Source organism: Amblyomma maculatum, chromosome 3 (assembly GCF_055883805.1).
Source record: "Amblyomma maculatum isolate TAMU_Amacu chromosome 3, ASM5588380v1, whole genome shotgun sequence".
Lineage (NCBI taxonomy): Eukaryota > Metazoa > Arthropoda > Arachnida > Ixodida > Ixodidae > Amblyomma > Amblyomma maculatum.
Genome location: NC_139346.1, coordinates 212940187 through 212958867, shown reverse-complemented (window position 1 = coordinate 212958867; position 18681 = coordinate 212940187). Strand labels below are relative to the sequence as shown.

Genomic DNA, 18681 nt, shown 5'->3' with positions numbered 1-18681 from the left:
CCTTGAAAATCCTTGAATTCCTAGTGTACTGCATGCAAATGGTTATTAATCAGAACAAAATGCAGTTAAAATATTTGTATTTTCAATAATGTGTTTCAGTATCTGTGTTTCAGGCGTTAAAAATCAGTTTGTGCTAATATAGCCAACGTTGCGCAATGGTTAGCCACATTGGAACCACTCGCTCTGAAGCCAACTTGAACCGATTCAATCCAATCCGATTTAGGCGCTCTGTTATCGTGGTTGATGGCATTGTATTTTTACGTTGGTTCTGCACCCGACTTGTTGCAGCTGAAGCAACCGACTGCAAAGCTAATGCCTGGCAAATGCAAATTTCAAGGCACGTGCCTTCACAACGACGCTAAGACTGGATTGCACCAGATACGATGAGTGAGCACCGCGCAAGATGCAGGTCTTGCAGCAAGACCTTCGATATAACCACCATGGACGAGTCGGCATTAAAGAGCCATATAAAGAGTACTAAGCATACTAGTGTCATGAAGATTGCAGTCAATAGCTCGGTGCAAAAGTATTTAGTTCCAAGTACGAGCCAACAGTCAGCCGTCCCGTCTCCTTCGCAATCGGAAAAGCTAGATGATGCTTGCAAGGCACACGAGCTGGTGATGAACGCAGAGATTCTGTAACGCAGAGCGATAGCTGGAATTTTACTGTTGCGGCAGGTGGGGCATGCCAGGGAGCTACAGCATTCCAGGGTCGTCACACTTGATTGCACCATGACAATAGACTCTGTTTCTCAGGACCGTTGTGCATAGCAGGCTGCTTTGCATTCATATTTAGCAGCAACCCAGTGCTTCTTCATTGCAAGGTAGAAATGCTCCTTTTTTGTGCAAAAAAACGAGGTTGTAAGAAAATCGTTGTTTTGTGTATGGGTTTTATCACTATACGAGGTCTGTTAGAAAAGTATTCTACCTTATATTTTTTTGCGAGCGCCTGATGGATATGAAACAAGTGCGCTTGCATCAGACTACTGTGGCGAGCAAAAAATTTTCAACTAACCTAAGCGTTTGATACTGAGATTAGCCCTCTTGCCTCATTTGTTTTCGAGGTTATGAGTGTTGTTTTTTGTATACATTTCTTTTTCTTGTCATGCATATAGTTTTTTTTTTAACCCTGAATAAAAACTGTACACTCCTCAGCAAATCTTCTAGTCCAACTCCTGGGCATAGGTTACTTTGAATAGTGCTGGAATGGAAATTCGGACATATTGTTTACAATATTTTAGTTTGTAGGGGACCAGAATGAGAATCTAAGCTTGCCAGTTTCAAAAGCCAAAATTTTGCTACACTTCTCTTTTTTTGTGTCATAAGAGGCAAACTTTTTGATGAAAGAGGCAATTTTCTCTGCTGCAATAATTGAAGTGTCTGCAACAAAACACCATTTTTCCTGCTACAAAACCTGAAATGGCTGCTACGTATTGTGCTACAAAAGCAATTATAAAAATCTTATTATCAGTTTCACCTCTGCTGAAAGTCTACCTTCATGAAGTGACGGAGTGAATGCAAGGAGGTGGAAGTTTAAAAACCTTTAAAGCATGTCATGTGCATAGCTTTAATTTTTTTTTCTTATAATATGGTTATGAATTGTGAAATCTCTCATTTCTTGAAAAGATGAATGTTATTAAGCATGCAACAAAAAATTACAAGACAGCGGTTAAGTCTTCTTTAGAGCTGAAATGGCGAAAGCCACTTTACAGGACTGTTTTCACTAACAGCATTGTAATTATCATCCTTACTACCATTATTATCATTATCACTAACTACAGTGCTATTATCATTATCACCAACTGCATCTTCATTCTCATCACAACTATCATCCTCACGGTAGAAAAGGAGAATTACAATCATTTTCTCACAAGCCCACCATGGTGTATTGGCTAGCTTGCTCAGCTGGAAATCGTAGGAATAGTGGCTCGATTTATGATGGAGATATTTTTCTTTATCATTTTATGCAGCGGACACACCCAGGGGACATACCTATTTAGAGGACGGACGTGAATGTCACTGTGAGCCTAGAGCCTTAAAACACACGTTCACGTTTTGCCAGGAGCTTATCATTCAGCTGTTGCACGCTGAGCTTTTGCCATGCAAAGCTTTGGATTGCAAATGAAATATGCTCATGAAAGTGTTTTCAACTTCTAAAACTTTCTATCGATAATTCGGAGGTTTCTGTAAACGCATAGCAGTGGTTCCGTAGGAACTCCCATCAGTCAGAGAGTCGGAAAAGTATTAAAAACTCAAGAATGGCATAGCTTCTGCTGCATTCTCAGGCTGTAAGTGACTTTATTTAGCACTTAACTCTGCATGTCAAGCTTAACATGACTACCCTTTTTTTTTTGTGTCTGATGAACGTTTGTACCTCATATGTTTTGCAGTGCCGAGAAAGTTCAAGTCATCATGCCTGATGGAACAACAACATTATATCCTGCAAGTTTCTTTTAAAGCATCCGCTTTCTGCTTTTGTCCCGTTTTAAGATTGTGGTCATTGAATGTTCAGCGATGTAAATATTTTGCTCAGCTTTATTTGCTTTATTCATTAATGCATGATGAAATGCTTCTGCAGTGAAATCTGTTAGCTTGCTTGCCTGCATTCTTTTTCCACTACCTGCCCTCAGAAGTTAAAACAAATTCGTTCATAAGAGAAGTCCATTAGTTGCAGGCAGTGAATGTGGGTTCTTGCCTGGAATTGCTGGTATTGCAAAATTTGTTTCCACTAGCTCAGGAACTGGAGGCCTTTCATAACTTTTGCATTTCTTATTACAACCGTGCTATCACCGTTGTTCTTGTGCAGGAGCTGAAGTATTGGGAACTGGATGTCCGTGCCAAGGATATAAATGAGCTACTGGGACTAAGGTGAGCTTGGCACTTGGTCATGTTTCTGCCTCCTTGTTTTTTCACAGCCCTGGATGATGGTGCAGTAGTTTCTAACAAAGGTCGCTTTTCGTTTGGCCTAGGGAGGCCACTGGCCGGGTGTTTCTGCCATTCCATTTTCGCAGCTTGGTACGGGCCTTTGGCAGTAGAATCTCCATGATACTTATCTAGTGGGCCTGTGAAAAATGTTTGCTTCATTGAAAGCAAACCATGTAGAAGCATGGTAAATGCATCATACAGGTCTGTTTGGAGCTGACAGGATGTATGTAAAGTTGTACGCCACGGCTCACGATGTTTACCACACAGCCAGTGGTCACAGTTTCAGCAATGTGTGGACAGGGCTTAGTGAATGCTCGAGGGTGCATGAAATTCTGCGCATTGTATTCAGTGCACTCTGGCCAGGCACCTGTACTAATTCTTATCATCAAAATCAATTGTACCAGATCTGATCTTATCTTCAAAATTCTGACCTAGATGTCTTGCTGGATTCAGTTTGTAATGGTGTGTACACATAAAGAACCCCAGGTGGTCGAAACTTCCGGAGCCCTTCACTACGGCATCTTTCATAGCCTGAATTGCTTTGGGACCCCACAAACTAAACCAATATTCAGTAGGAAGAGAAACTCATTGATAATATGCATACCAGTGAGGTTTCCAATTTTTAGCATCTAATTAAGGAGTTCTCTTTCACAAAGTTATGTTTTACTGGTTGTTATTGATTTATGATGACATTGCCTTAACTTTCCTGAAAACAAGCACAGGGCACAGACAGATTTCAAAGATCTCTTCCTAAAGAAACAGTGAAGTCTCATTAACTTGGCCTTCAAGGTACGAGGAAAAAGGAAGCCAGCCTCTTTCTCTCTGTGTCTGTTTTTTCCTGTGTGCGTCTTCTTGGCTGGTTAGTGTTTGTTCATTCAAATTATCGTATGTCCCAAGAAAACTGCCGAAATCCATTTGTGTCGCAGTTATTTTATCTAACAGATTCCTTAAATATGGTTGTCTATACATTCGATGAAAACTAAGCTACAGCGACAATATTTTGCTGTTTTGCCAAGTGATTTGCTGTGAACACGTCTGCAATGTTGAAGAATTGCTTCAAAATCATAAGATCCTTTGTGGCCTATTTTGAAGTGCAACACAGTAGCAGTGGTGTCTGTCCACAAATGGCCCCTCCACGTTTTAAGGATGCTTTATCACATGGGCTGTACCGACTATGCAGTGATGCATCATTAAATACTGAGGATTCAACGTACTTGAAGAGCTGAGTAATCACGGAGATGCAAGAGGGAGAAATATGTGTAGGCATTATAACGGTGCGACACCATCCCAAAATAAAACTCATTTCCACTAATTACCACCACCAACTAATTACCACACTATTACAAACTGCAAAGCTGCTGGTCTATATTTTGGCAATGGGGGGGGGGGCTTCCGATCATCATCCTGCTTGCTGTAGCGTGCACATCTAAAGGTGTGCGGCCACCACTGTTCCATGCATTTCAAGTTCAGGGAGATCTGTGGATACTCACTGGCATTGTAGGTTTTTGACATAGCTCCCCTTCCGAATTAACTACTGTGAGTCCGCTCGTATACAATTTCATGAGAGTTCGATACCATTGATTTACATGAGCGTCGGCTGGGACTGCGCTTGTAGTTCAAAAGCCGAATTTACAAATGAACAGGGGTTAAATTAATATGATTTTACTGTATAAAGCTTTCATGAATTGACATTTCTTTGCAACCGAGATTGCTTCTTGAATGTCTTCAAGGAAGGCTTCAGCAGTCAAGCCGGTAATATATTTTTAATAGGGGAGCTGGGAGAAACATTTTTTTTGTTTATTTACTCATTTTATTTATTTTTGATATGCTTGCAAAGGACTCGTTTAGTCTTATGTCTTTTCTCGCTAGAGCACCTTTCTCAAAAGAGCTAAACCACTAAAAAACCAGGCTGGACTTTCACTTTAATCTGTCGCAAAAATAAAGTAAAATATTAGTTTTCATTCTGGGATGCACTGAGTGTTATTCTTGAGGTCTCTTGCAGCAAAAGTGAGCAAGAGCTTTGTGGCTTGCTGGGCCGGATGAGCCTGCAGGCCAAGGTCACTGAAGGCGATCGACTGCATGTGGAGGTGCCCCCGACACGCCACGACGTGCTCCATGCGGCCGATGTGTACGAGGACGTAGCTGTTTCATATGGCTATGACAACCTGCCCCGAGAGATGCCACCCACCTGCACCACTGGGCGGCAACTTCCCATCAACAAGCTCACTGAACAGCTTCGCTTTGAGATGGCACACGCAGGGTTCACCGAAGCTCTGACCTTTGCCCTGGTAAGAAGTCGACTTGTTCTGCTCAATGGATGTGCTGCAAAAATGGCTTATGAACACGACTGATGGGAGATGGTCAAGGTTACTCACAGGCATCAGTCTTACCAAAATTACCATTGATTTAATGTGATTTGTGCGTATATAATGGTGTAACTGAGCATGCCTGGAGGTGCTCTATGCTTTGTTATGCGTCTTAGTGTATCACACACTGTTGCTTTTTCCTGGAAATTTGGAGAAGAAATGGCTCAGTAGAAGTTTTGTTACAGTTAACTCATGCAAGCATGTGTGTCATTTGCTGTTATGACTCTCAGTGCGCAAGCATTACCATGTTGGAAACAACCATAGTCATAGAATTTCATTTCTTCACTGCTTTAGTACCATTCTTATGTCGATGTCTTAAACTCCGAGATGTAGGAGAACTGGTCTTTGAACAACTAGTCAAGCTAGTTATGCACCTGTGCACCGCGTTTCTGCTCTCACTCACTGAAGAAGTGTAAAATAGAAAACTAATGAAGTCGAACATTTGGGGGTGAATGTCAAGCCATGAGCCAAAATAAAAGCATAGATTAAGAGTATTTAACACCGTGGTAGAATTACATGGCCTAATACAGTGATCCAGAAGCTTACCTAGTTGTAATAATGCCCTTCAAGTTTACTTTGCAGATTCAAGTGTAACAGACAACCTGTTTTCTCAGCATGAGTGGAAGTTGTGCGCACATTATACATATTGTGACATCCTTTATGCTCGTCGACGTTACAATTCTGATAGCTACCACATCTATCAATATCACTGATAGTGAGTAATTTGGCACTTCGTGTTAGATGCTATGGATTTATGCACTTATGTGTTATAGGAATACAGGCGATAAAGGAATAGTCCATTTGAAGAAATGGATGGGTAAGAGAAGATGTGTTAAATGTGGTCATTGAAATGGAAGGTGCAAGTATAGAAAAGAAAGATAGAAAGTGCTGTTGCCTTTTGTCTTCAATTTGGTTATGCGCAGTTCTTGTACTTTAATTTTTTTTTTTACCTGGATAGATCTGCAATAGCAAAGCAACAGATTAAGTACAGTTGCAGAAATTTGCACATAGGTTCCACGGTTCTGAAAATACTGAAAATGTATGTGAACTTTGCTGCCTCTGCACTTATACAGCAAGAATTACAGCCGAGAAACCTGTGCAGTGTCTGTACTTTGACAGTCTTGCCCCTCATTGTATGACATTGCTTGCTGGTGTAGCATGTGGCATGGCTACATGCTGCTCTTGTTACGAGGTCACACATATTAAACTCCATTACAAAACATTTTTCATTGCGGCAACGAGTTTTAGTTTAAGTGTCTTATGAAATGTCTAAAATTAATATTTTTCAGTGCTCAGAGCAAGACATAGCTGAGAAGATCCGCAAGCCTAAAGGCTGTGAAATTGCGGTACATGTTTCCAATCCAAAGACGCTTGAATTTCAGGTTTGTACATGTTGAGTCTGTTCTTTCTGTCTGTTACTATTTCTTTGTAAGGCTTTTTCCAGCTATACTGCACGTTTCAAGTTTCATATCTGCCTTTGGAGAGACAGAGGAATACCAACTGATGTGTTTCTCAAAAAGGGGACCGTGTTTCTTGAGTTTTAAATAAATAAATTGGTTCACAGGAAAGGAAAGGCACAGTATCTGTCAAAATTTTTTCTGTGGAAATCTGAACCACGCCATAAGGAAAGGGAGGAAGTTGGGAGTGGAAGTGGAAAGAGAGAAAGGGGAGCGGTAGTGGAGGGCTACGGAGCAATTTCGACCACCTGGGGATCTTTAATGTGCACTGATATCGCACAGCACATAGACGCCTTTTTGTTTCGCCCCCATCAAAATGCAGCTGCCAATGTTTTACTTCTCAGGCTTCAAATTTCCTTGGTGTGTATGTGCACTAGAGATGTGAGAAAATTGGCAGATTAAATTCAAGTGGTTGTAGTGTAGTGGTGTTGCATATTGTGAAAATTTGTTCTCGATAACTCGTGTTTCGCACAGAACACTAGCAAGAAGAAATTTTCATCAAGGAAATTGTGCGTGGTGTTCTTACATGGCGTGTACAGCTGAACCGCTTTACAATGAAGAGGCAAAAATATCATAAAATAGTGGTACGATGTGGTGGAATTTTGTAACTCAAAATTTGTTAAAACAGATGTAAGAAAAGTACAGTTTATCAGTGAAGGGCAGGTAACTCAGGCACCCCTTACTAATGAGGAAGAGAGATCTTTTAAAATGGTCGTGGTGACTCCGGAGATCACAAGAACGGAAGCACCAAGAGTCTTTTAAGTTGGCTTTTCTGCAAAACAACACCAGCTCACACTGGCAGCAAGTCAAACTCCAGCTGGAGTGACTTCCCCACATCACAGCCGTGTTCCTTGGAAAGTAGTATGCCAGAGCTAAAGCTATCATTTTCAACTTCTCCATGATTAGCTGACACAACCATGGGATGGTTACTGCATGCTACAAGCATCCACACTGCTGGTTCCGGGGTGCAAGATGGGTGAATAATGACTGTGTTCTGGTCGTTTAGCCAGTCCGGCTGTAGTTGGATACTAGTTAAGAACGAAGTGCCAGAAGCACCTCAAAGGAGGACCTTCAGTTGATGGAATTAAGCATTAAGTGATTTTCATGACACCAAGGTTAATCTAGATAAGTTGTGGTGAATATCCTCTTATCCGCCACACCCTGCAATGTCATACTAGCAGGGCTGAAAGGATCATCATGGCATCAGGAGAATTGGTCTATGCCATCCACTGGAGGGCCTCCTTTGAGGGGAGTTCACTACTTTGTTCCAACTGTATCTGAACAGAGCTACTCATGATGCTTTCATATATTTTTCATTGCACTTTTGGTGAACATATGTTGTTTGTACTTGCTATCGTATTATGTACTAATTATTTCCCTACTAACCTGATAAAATCACCGTGTTGATATTGCACTAGTATTAATAAATTAAAGTAAAAAGGCTTAAACAGTGGCATAAATGCTTGCCACACCACCATTAGTTGTTAAGGTAGCGTGGCAAAGTGTGCAGCATGCCTTTCAAACGAATTGTTTAGTGACAGAAAGTTATACAATTGATCATGGTCATATGGAACCCGGATATACCGAAATATTTTTATATCGAACAGTCTAAGATTCCCCCTGATGAAGCTGTGTAAAAGTAGAGCTATTTAGCACTACTGGATGCATATGTCGAACTTTCGTAAACAAAACATCTGCTGATGTATGTATTGGACAGTGCGACATGCCCCTGCAAGTGGCGCTTTGCCTAATGGCATTCTGGCAATTTTTTTTTGTATGCGGAGTAGTATCAGGCACAGCCACGTGAAGGCAAGGTAAAACTCTGTGACGTGAGGAATGTGGCATATGATTTGTGGTAGCCTCGTGTCTGGCAGCAGCTTTTTCTACACCACACTGCTGCCATGTGAAGACGGCAATAATCAATATGATGCTGGCCATGCAGCGAAACTAACTTGGCTGTTTAAAGGGTGCTTGCAGCTCTTACTAGGCTTTCCCTGCTTGCCCTACTGCTGAAATCGCTGCAAAAACCAGCTATACATCAATGTTTATGGATGATTATTGAGCTTACAATAAAGTGGTGAAACCATTAAGCTTTTCATACCCTATGCAGTGGCTAGTCACAAAGCAGCACCTGGGCAACTTCGATGTGAAACAGGCTAGGACTAGCGACTCCAGTTGTACCTAGAAAATAAGCCGGTCGGTCGGTCGGTCGGTCGGTCGGTCGGTCGGTCGGTCGGTCGGGGCCAGGCCGGGCAGGTCTGGGCAGAGCAGGGCGACCTCACTGACTGCAGTGTCGTATATATATTGATTTATCAACTACAGTATTTCAAAATCTCGTTGGAGTTTGATATACGTAGAATCAATTATATGTCCTCTTTTTGGCCAACTGCATTTGGTACATGAAGCAAAAGCTGAATGTGTTGGATAAAGATGCTTCAGAAGAGTTGCATGCTGAGAGTAATGTGTAATATGTAGCTGTGCTCTGTATGTTGTGGTTCGCCTGTAAATGGCAGCACATTTCCAGCTATTTAAAGGGACACTAAAGACACCCAAATATGCCATCAAAATCTAATGAATGGCATTTCGTGACATTGTTGCTGCATATCTGGCAGCAAAAAAGTCGAATTACTGCTGAGATATTGCGATAAGAAGTTGAGGTTCTTTTTGTTCCCGCCGGTCGAATTCAAACTGTTTTCTCCTACTACGTAGTAAGGCAGAATGATGCACACTATGATGCAAGAGGAGACTCCGTGGTTGCTGGCGAGCTGGCGTGGCCCGCGGCGTCGACTGGTTAGCATCCCTCAGGGGCCAACATGACAACAGCGCACTCGCAATCGACCATCGGCTCACAATAAGTGACGGCCACAGCTGAAATAAATAAAACGATGAAAAGAGTAATTTACTGAGCGATGGGCCGATAAAGGAAGAAAAAAAACATAGAGCACTTGTAATGCATAATACTTTATGTATTTCTCAAGCTTTTGCACACCTTCTTGCACTGCCTATAAACAAACAGAGCCCTCGGTCATCGGAATGTTTTCCGAAATGTTTACATACAAACAATTTTTAGTTACCAGCAAAATAGTGTCCTCCCTGCTGCGCTTGCCAGTTTTGAAGCTTCGTCGCACTTTTTTCCTTCAAGGTTTGTGCTACAGCTCCGTGTTCAGCGAAAATTATGTCCATGGTAGCAGAGCATGACCGAAGAGCCGACGCCCCTAAATTTGGCAGCGCTGTGAAATTCCACATGTTAAAATGGTTGCAGTGCACAGTAGAGTGCACTTAGGCACCCAGAACATTAGTTGCAAGTCGTGAGAGCAGGCAGCATGCTTCGATGGTCAAGAAACATGAAGTTTGAAACATGAAGCTCCATTATAAATACGGCCGTGACATAATATGCAGAAATATTTCCCGCCTTCCTATGCCTTGGCGTGGCCGAGTGGTTAGCGCGGAACGTTATGGAGCAAGCAGTAGTGAGTTTGAATCCCGCTGGTATTATCGCTTTTTTTTTCTACAAATTAATTTTTTTAACCTTTTTTAATGTATTTGTGGTGCTTCATTATTTTTTAGTTTTTACTTTTTATCCGAGGCCCTTTTTTCGCCGGGTGACCAGCGCAGTAGGCAAGGATGCAATAGGGGAACTATGACATTTGGAATAAGACTGACGCTCTACTTGGTATGAGCGGCAGGTATGCCCCTTTTGTTTACGATGCCTGCAAATAGCATGTTAAAGCTTTTGTTGCCACAGTTTGTGGGTCGAATGAGCCATAATTTAGTGAACAATTGAATGATAATGCGTTTTTCTTTCGGCATGTAACATATGCATGCTTTTCGTGGCCTGCGTAGCTGCAGTCGAGCGGTCAGGTCAGGGTTAACGGGAGCTCGCAGTCGAAGCGGTGACGGCGGCACGCATGAAGTGCCTGAGCCGGAACATAATCGAAACTGAAGTGGGCGCCTGTGGCGCCTCCAAGTGTATTTTTGTATTTGCCTTGCAACGTTTACGTTGCCTTTTCGCCATCGTTTACGTATAATAAAAGCATGTTATCATATTTGAGACAAAACCTACTACTGCATTCAAACGGGCAACGTAATTCACATTTGTCAGCCTCCGGGATCTCTAGCGCGTCACGTGATTTGTAGTTGTGAGTCTCGGCCGTTTTAGCTGTAGTGGCGATACCTGTATTTCTGTTCTTCCTCTTTACTACCTTATAACAGCTCTGTTTTCAGTAAGAGTGGATTTTTTGAAATCAGGAATTGGCATTCTATCGATGCAAGCCCACTTCATTTTTCTCTTTAGCGTCCCTTTAATCTGTGTTTTCAATGTGTCTTTCTTCTATGCAGGTAGCCCGAACTACATTGTTGCCAGGACTATTGAAAACATTGAATGCAAACAAAAAGATGCCTCTTCCACTCAAGCTGTTTGAAATCTCGGATGTCGTGTTCAAGGATGACAATGATGGTATGATTTCACATGTTATGTTATGTTACAGTACAGCATGAATTATCTTGGTCCAGTGGTATTATAACATTCTGTGGCCCTAAGTATGCTACAAGTGCACGCGAATGGGCTAAGAAAGCAAAAAGAGCCAGCGTGCCCATTTGAGCTACTTCATTTGTTGCTATTGAAACATTGCCCTTGGCTTTCTCGTCAATACAAATAACATTAAAAATAGTTAAACCTGTGAGAAATAGCTGTAGAAGAGTGTCATATAAGTAGAACCCACATGATACATTCCTGGGGGCTCTGTTTTTCTTCCTGTAACATTTTCTTGAACCAATCCCATCCAAAGTTCCTCTAGAAACCGAAACCCATGCAATACACACTCGGCTGTCTTTACTGCATAATGACAGCATTCCCTCATGCTATATCTTGTGTGTCCTTTCATGATAGCACTTTACCTTGTGCCAGCATTCTGACAACATAGGTATAGTGCACCTGGAATGGTGACAGCTTGTCAGCCAATGCGAAACCCCATCAGTGCTTCGCTGCCATTGTTTCTTGCAGATTTTTATATACTCCACATACACCTTGGCCATGCACGCTTATAGGTGGTGTAAGCCTTGTTCGAGGTGTCAATGTAGTTTCATCACTGCTGTGGCACGAAGATAAAGAACCAAAGGCATGAAAACGAAGCCATGCCACGGTAAACACTGCGAGGTGGTGCTTTGTCTGGTGTAGTTGTGTGGGTTAGCTTCAAGGCATGTTTCTATCATGTACATTTCCCTTGTCTCCTGCAGCTTGAAAGCATACATCTTAGGTTCCTGTAGAACGAGGACAGTGTAGGGTTAAAGCAGTCATCGCAGAAATGGAGTTTTGTTTAAAGGGGGGTCACTACAGTCCAAGGGCTTTGCTTCTAAGCACTGTAACGGTGTTCCTGGAAGCACTCTTGTAATGCTGAAGCTCAAGGAGGGTGACGAGGAGATTTCTGACTACCTGCGAGGTTATGAATTATGAACGCTGGTGATGCGTAGCAAGCCGTTACAGAACTTAGAAGCAAACCCCCTTGGGCTGTATATTTTTGGCAAAGACTATACATATTTCCATGCTTTCTGGCAACTATGTTTTCTGTCCATTTTGTAAAACACACAACAGCTGGCTTTTTTACTCTATTGCTTCCTCAATTTAATAGCCATGCTGAACACGGTTTCTGCTGAAGAAAGTTTTTTACATTCATACAAAGTTTACTATGTGCTCCTGTTCATGAATGTTCTACACCTGTGTTTTCTTGTACTGAACTTCTGAGCGGCACTGTAAAGAATACAGGCCTCTTTGAAGTGAAATGTGGCTGTGGACTACCTTTGAGCTTCTCATTACCTACTACTTCTTCCGGTGGTGATGTTTCCTTGTTCAGAGATTGGAGCTGTGAACCAGCGCCACCTGTGTGCCCTGTACTGTGCCAAGACAACAGGCTTTGAGATTGTGCATGGCCTGCTTGACCGCACCATGCAACTTCTGAGTGTCCCCTTCGGCGATGGGCCTGAACAGTACCACCTGCGCCCCATAGAAGGTGAGGCCTATTTAGTCTTGCTAAACTGTGCAAAAGCCTACTTGAACCAACATACTTTCTGCTCTTGGGCATTTGGTGTGAAATGGTGAAGAACTGAGTGGTGTTTAGTGTTTCGATCCAGTCATAGAGGGCATCACATATCTGGCAAAGTTCGACCTCACAAGTCATAATGGGCTGCACTGCCTGAAACCTCGAGCCAAGGAATTTGTAAGCACAGAGTGAGGCAGCCCAGAGAGACAAGCGCAGACATTACAAGTAGCTTGTAGGAATGGTTGGTCTTCCTGTACACATGTAACCATGAAACCAGGTAGTGACAGAACTTATTAGGAGAACGTAAGGCAAAAGCAAAGTTGAAGGAAAACAGATCAAACTTTATACCTGTGCTCATGTTAAAGAAAGGTAAAGTAATAGCTTCAGGATGTTTTTTTTTTAATTATGAGATAGTGTTAGTAACAACTATAGTTTGTCATTAGCTATAGTAATTCAAGAGTAGCCATACGGTTTCAAAGGAAAGCCATGCGGCTCTCAGAAGTATTGCAGTGGAAGAAAAACTCCCTCCTGTGATTAAAGTGTACTCCACCTTGATGGATTCCCTTGAACACTTTGCACGGAAACAGTGTTATGCACACTTTCACTTGTACTTGCCAAACATGGGCAATACGACGAGCCAAATGATTTGTTAACCAGAACATAAACGTTGGAAGTTATTGATCGTGCTGCTTGTCACCTTTCAGCAGCTGCTGTGCTACAGATTACTAGCCATGTGCCAACAAGCAATTCTGCCTTTACCCATGAGGTGTTTTTGTTCAAGCAAAAGCCTGTTCCTTTTAGCTCATCATTTGCGGGTACATGATACGCAATGCCAAAAGGCTGATGCTTGACTTCTTCCTAGCACAAATGATTTGCAGTGAATGGGTGCTGTGATTGTAGAACACTCAATAGTAACTAACGTTTTACTAACGTTGGGCATCTATGCCTTAAGGATAACACTGGAGGTTTTTTTAATGTTTCGAATTGATAATCAGATCACATTCTTTAGACTCCCCTCTCACTGGTGCAAAAAGCATATTTAAATACAGACCTCTTGCGTGCTTGCAAACAAATAAGGTGGCACGGCAGTTGCTCAGAGCTCGTGGTAGGCAAGAGACCAGGGAGGCATTAAGAGAGTGTTTTGGAGGCTTACAGGCACATTACTTTCTTTTAATGGCACTGAATGTTTAGTGCTTTGAGCTTAGCAATTCTGCTTGAAGTAGACAGGGGCATGTTGACGATGGTATTGTATTTTGCAAAATGCTTCGACAATGTGTATTGGATGTTTAAAAATGAACAAAAATCATTTTCTCTCTTGTTAATCTTATCGGCAGAATCATGTAATCTTTCTGTGACAGGTCTAACTACAGTAGAGACCACTTACAACATAAACGCTATTATGCGGGACTGGATATAATAAGGTTTTTGCCAGCCACCGGTCCACCTCTCATAGAACTTAATGTGAAGTCCGCTTAAAACGTGATCGCACGAAGCAAAATATCAGTTTTAGTGCGGTTTCAAAATCTGCTCACTGATGGCACAGAACAGCAGGTGTACTTTCCTGCACGGCACTGGGCTTCTCTACGTGCCTCAGCGCATCACACATTGTGTTCAGAGTGCAACACACAAGTGCACACTTCACACGTGCGCACTCCTCATTTTTTTCTGTGGTCTCCACGCGTGTTGCACAATAGCTACACTTTTCCCTGTGTTGGTTTTCCACTTTTCTTATTTCCATGTGTCGGGGTGGCACCACATTTCCTTGCCATAACCCCTCAAATGCTTTCCTTCACTTGAACATCACCCTTTTCGTAAAAGAGTCAGCAAAACACTCATGGTTGCGTCTCCAGACAGCGCCATATTTCTTGTGTGGTGGCAAACTGTGAAATGTTGGGGCGCTGCTGGAACAGACGTTCAGCTAGCTTCCTGTGCACCAGACAATTGGCGCAAGGTGGTATTTTCACAATGACAAAAGCAGCCCTGCAAAAGAAAATGGAGGTACGATGTTGTAGGCTGCCACAGCAGTACGCGAAACGTGAATTGAGGATTCCTCTGTCAGCCTTACAGCAAGGTTTATGTCCAACCAAAAGGTCTCGTTCTGAGACACCTTGCCTTCTTTGCGGGAATGCAAAGAAGGTAATTATTATTATTTATTATTTTGTTTTACCAGCCACCTGTGGAAAAAACCTTGGCAGAGCTCTCTGTCACTAAGGACTGGGACTGCAAAGCATAGAAAGTGCGCGGGAGAAAAAAATGCTGCTCCAGTAAATGCCGAGGACAACTAAAATTACAAAAAATATTCTTAGCAAGGTGGTGCTATGGCATTAGCCATTTAGCACACTCCGCGCCTCCATTTGAAACCTGAGGAGGATGAGAAATTTCGCTTGTGGAGGACACTCGACCAGGTAGAGGAGAGAAAATTCCTAGAGAGGGTATGGAAAGTGAAGAAAGTAAGGCACTTGCTTGTGATCTGCTGTTATGCTGTTTATTGAGTGCTCTGAAAAAAGCTTGCAGTCACACACTCGGGGGATGGGGCCTCACACCAACTATAACATCATAAATTTTCAACTTGAGGGTGGTTAGGACCTCTTTAGGAACAAAATCTGAATAATAACAAACTCAGTCTGTGGTAATACTTATGCATTGCAGAAAACTTTAGCATTTGATCAAGGTAACTGGACAAACTTTTGTCTGCCATGTTGTCTTTATGATGGCTGCTGAAAATTCTAAGCCTGCTCATACCCTTGACAATGTAAATTGACTTGAACTCAGTTCTAAGGCACAGTAATCAATGCAGCCATAATTTCTACTTTGAGCATACTTTACATTCCTTGTGTGCTTTTCATAATGTCTTTGTGCCATGCTTAGTTCTGCTTCCAAGGCTCCAGAACTGCTGCAAGGTGTAAAGTTCATGATCTAAAATTTTCCTCACTTGAAATTTGAATTTTTTTTTTAATTTCACATCAAGCGCTGCTTTTTATGTTGGATCACTTTTCTTGAAACAGCTATGTGGTAATTGTCATTGTGGAAATGGGGCTAGTACTATGATAGAAGAGACATGTGAGCTAGTTGGTACGGTGACATAGTGAATAAAGAGCACTAAAGACGAGGACAAAGAGCAAAGAAGCAAACAGGATGTCCTTTAGTGCTGTTTATTCATTACGTCATTAGTACTATGACTAGTATGTACTGTGTACTTGCTTTCCTAATTCTTTAATTAACACTGAACTTTCATAACTCATTAGTGTTTGAGGATGCCGCATAAGCATATCGAGCAATATCGGTTGCCAAAGTAAGTTTTGCTTGCAACCTTCTGAATGTTTGACCATGGGAGCAGTGATTTATGTTGAGAAACACTGATTGTGAGCATGCTTTTCAGATGCCACCTTCTTCCCGGGCCGATGCGCCGAAGTTGTGGTGCGGGGCAAGGCTTTGGGCACCATTGGTGTGCTGCACCCAGAAGTAATAGCAGCCTTCGATCTTGCTCTTCCATGTTCGGCTCTAGAAATCAACATTGAACCATTCGTCTAGCCTTGGTGGACAGCAGTTTCATGTAGCGATACAAATGCTCTTCGAATAGAATATGATGGACTATTTCTGGGTTGCACAATGTATTGGGATTTAGTAAAGCATTCAACCACTTTTACGCCATTTTAGGAAATGCACCGCCTCTGTGAAAGGTCACTTTTCTACTTATTGCAATGACTGGTCCATATTTGGCTTAACTGCCTTATTATGATGCAGTAATGTTGAATAAATGCGTGTATACTAAGAATTTATTGTGAATTAAAGAACTTGGCAGATATGTGAGACTGCTTGGATTTATTGGTGGAAGGTGTGCTTACTGGTGAGCTGGTTCCCCCTGTGCAGATCGTACACATCTCAAGTCAATGTAGACTTCCAATTTCTGATGGCGCTGTGCCTTTCTACTGCATCTCATTACCCCATGCAGTAGATGCCTGGCTTCATTACGCTCTCAGTAGTATTCACCTGCAAAAATGCCTTATGTGCTGCAATAGCTGGAAACAAGTGCTCCTGTAGGCGCCATTATTACATGCCTATGTGTCCAACAGCAGCATCACAAGGTCGGAGGCGGGGTACAGGCTGTTCCACATACAGGGCTGAAGGGTAGGGTTGTCCCCATGTTGGGCGGCAGTGGTTTTGCTGACCACCTCTACCAACCAACCGACAACCACCGCTCACATTTTAGGATGCTATACTCGGGGGTGACTTTCTGTGACTATGCGGTAAAAGCTACGAGGGAGAGGCAACGGCTTCCACAAGCGCACTGTTTGCACGCATGCATGGACCAGAGACGCCTGCCAGATAGCTGTTGGTAATCACGAATGATCGCGGTATGCATGGTGGTATGTGACCTTCAGAGCACTGATACCGATCATGCTGCAACGCTTGGGGCGTGCAGAGTCGTTTTCTGCAGTAAAATATCATTAATTGGACCCCCCATTAATTCCGAAATTCAGATAATTCAAACTAGAAGCGCAGTCCCGGTTTACATCCATGTAAGTCAATGGTGTCAGGCACGCATTAATTCGGCCGTGGCGGGCTTGCATCGGTTAATTTAGACGGGGTCTCACATTGAGGTAAAACCCGTGAAGCAACCGATTGTCCCCTGTGATCGTCCAAATAGACGTCCCTGACTGAATTTTATGGAGAAGCGATGGCTTCACGTCTCGGGCTTGTGCGCTGTGGCAGGCACAATGACTCATCAGAAATCCCCCATCATTGCCCAGCAGCATAGTTTCAGTTTCGCTTCTTATTCACGCTATCCCACCGCTGCCATCAGATGTGCACATCGGCCAGTCACGCTGTTTCATACACTGCAGCATGCATCTCTGGCCTTTTAATCATATTTTGGGACGTAGTCTCCTATAATATAGGAGGCTATTTTTGCAATGGTGTTACGCCATTGTTAAGCCGATTCATGTTTTTCTTCTGTATGCATGTGCTACCTCCGCTTTTTGCGTATGCTGAACCGTTGTGGTTTGAGGATGTCTCACCGCAACAGTGATAGTCTTTGCAGTGAAGCATCCTCAGAACTTAACGGGGCTGTTTTTGTAACCAGGCACCGCTGCTACTGCATTGCTCTGTGACATGCAATTTCGCAGCTGTGCTTTTGGAGCTGTGCGCATGCAAGATAAAGTAAAGTACAAGTGAAATCCACTAAAAATCGTTGTTGCTGCTTAGCTTTCATCTCAAATTTACAGATAACCATATTGCAGGTGTTCTTTATAAAATTGCTATGATGTAAACCATTTTTTACAGCCCTAATCGATTTTATTGTATTCACAGTGTGGCTGCCACTTTTTTCTTTTGATTGATTTCATTATCATTTATGTTTGAACAGCTGTATTTTCCTCTTCATGCAATAATACCATTAATGCAGTGCCTACTTGCCTGGAGCATTTACTCTTTCAGAACCTTTCATTTTTACCATGGTGTGATGCCATTGAACATCCCATATTTGGGCAAAATGTAAATCACAGGCACTCTAGTGCTAGCGAATTGTTAACGCATAGACTGAGCCAACAAAACATTTGAAGTCTGTCCATTCGCTGGAGATGGGTTTGAAAAGAAAAGATGTTGTATACTGCCGCTCTCGCTCCCCTTACCTCAAATATTCACCACTCAATTTTCTAGAGAGCCCCACTGAAGAGGTTCAGGGGAAACCACAGCGTGGGGAAAGGGGAAATCGGGGACATAGCAGGTTTTATCGAGGCATTAATGGTGCACATTTCACTTGAGATTCTAGCGTCTAATGTTGTGGCTGACAAAGAGAATGTGCTTGTCTTTCATTTTCAACTTTGATTTGAAAGCACAATGGTGGAACAGCTGCACCGTTTGCGCCAAGTTGTGCCAAATGGCAAATTATTTATTTATT

General features: G+C 42.5%; 1 protein-coding gene across 1 annotated transcript in view; it reads left to right on the top strand.

Moving 5' to 3' along the window:
• The window catches only part of beta-PheRS (phenylalanine--tRNA ligase beta subunit), a 32617-nt gene extending 16030 nt beyond the window's left edge, over positions 1-16587 (top strand). Inside the window, exons 9-15 of the mRNA XM_084599549.1 lie at positions 2390-2441; positions 2806-2867; positions 4927-5212; positions 6580-6672; positions 11086-11203; positions 12597-12752; positions 16162-16587. Coding sequence (XP_084455675.1) covers positions 2390-2441; positions 2806-2867; positions 4927-5212; positions 6580-6672; positions 11086-11203; positions 12597-12752; positions 16162-16313 — 919 coding nt within the window. The 3' untranslated portion in view covers positions 16314-16587. The remainder of the gene's footprint in view (positions 1-2389; positions 2442-2805; positions 2868-4926; positions 5213-6579; positions 6673-11085; positions 11204-12596; positions 12753-16161) is intronic.
• Positions 16588-18681: the final 2094 nt, after the last annotated feature.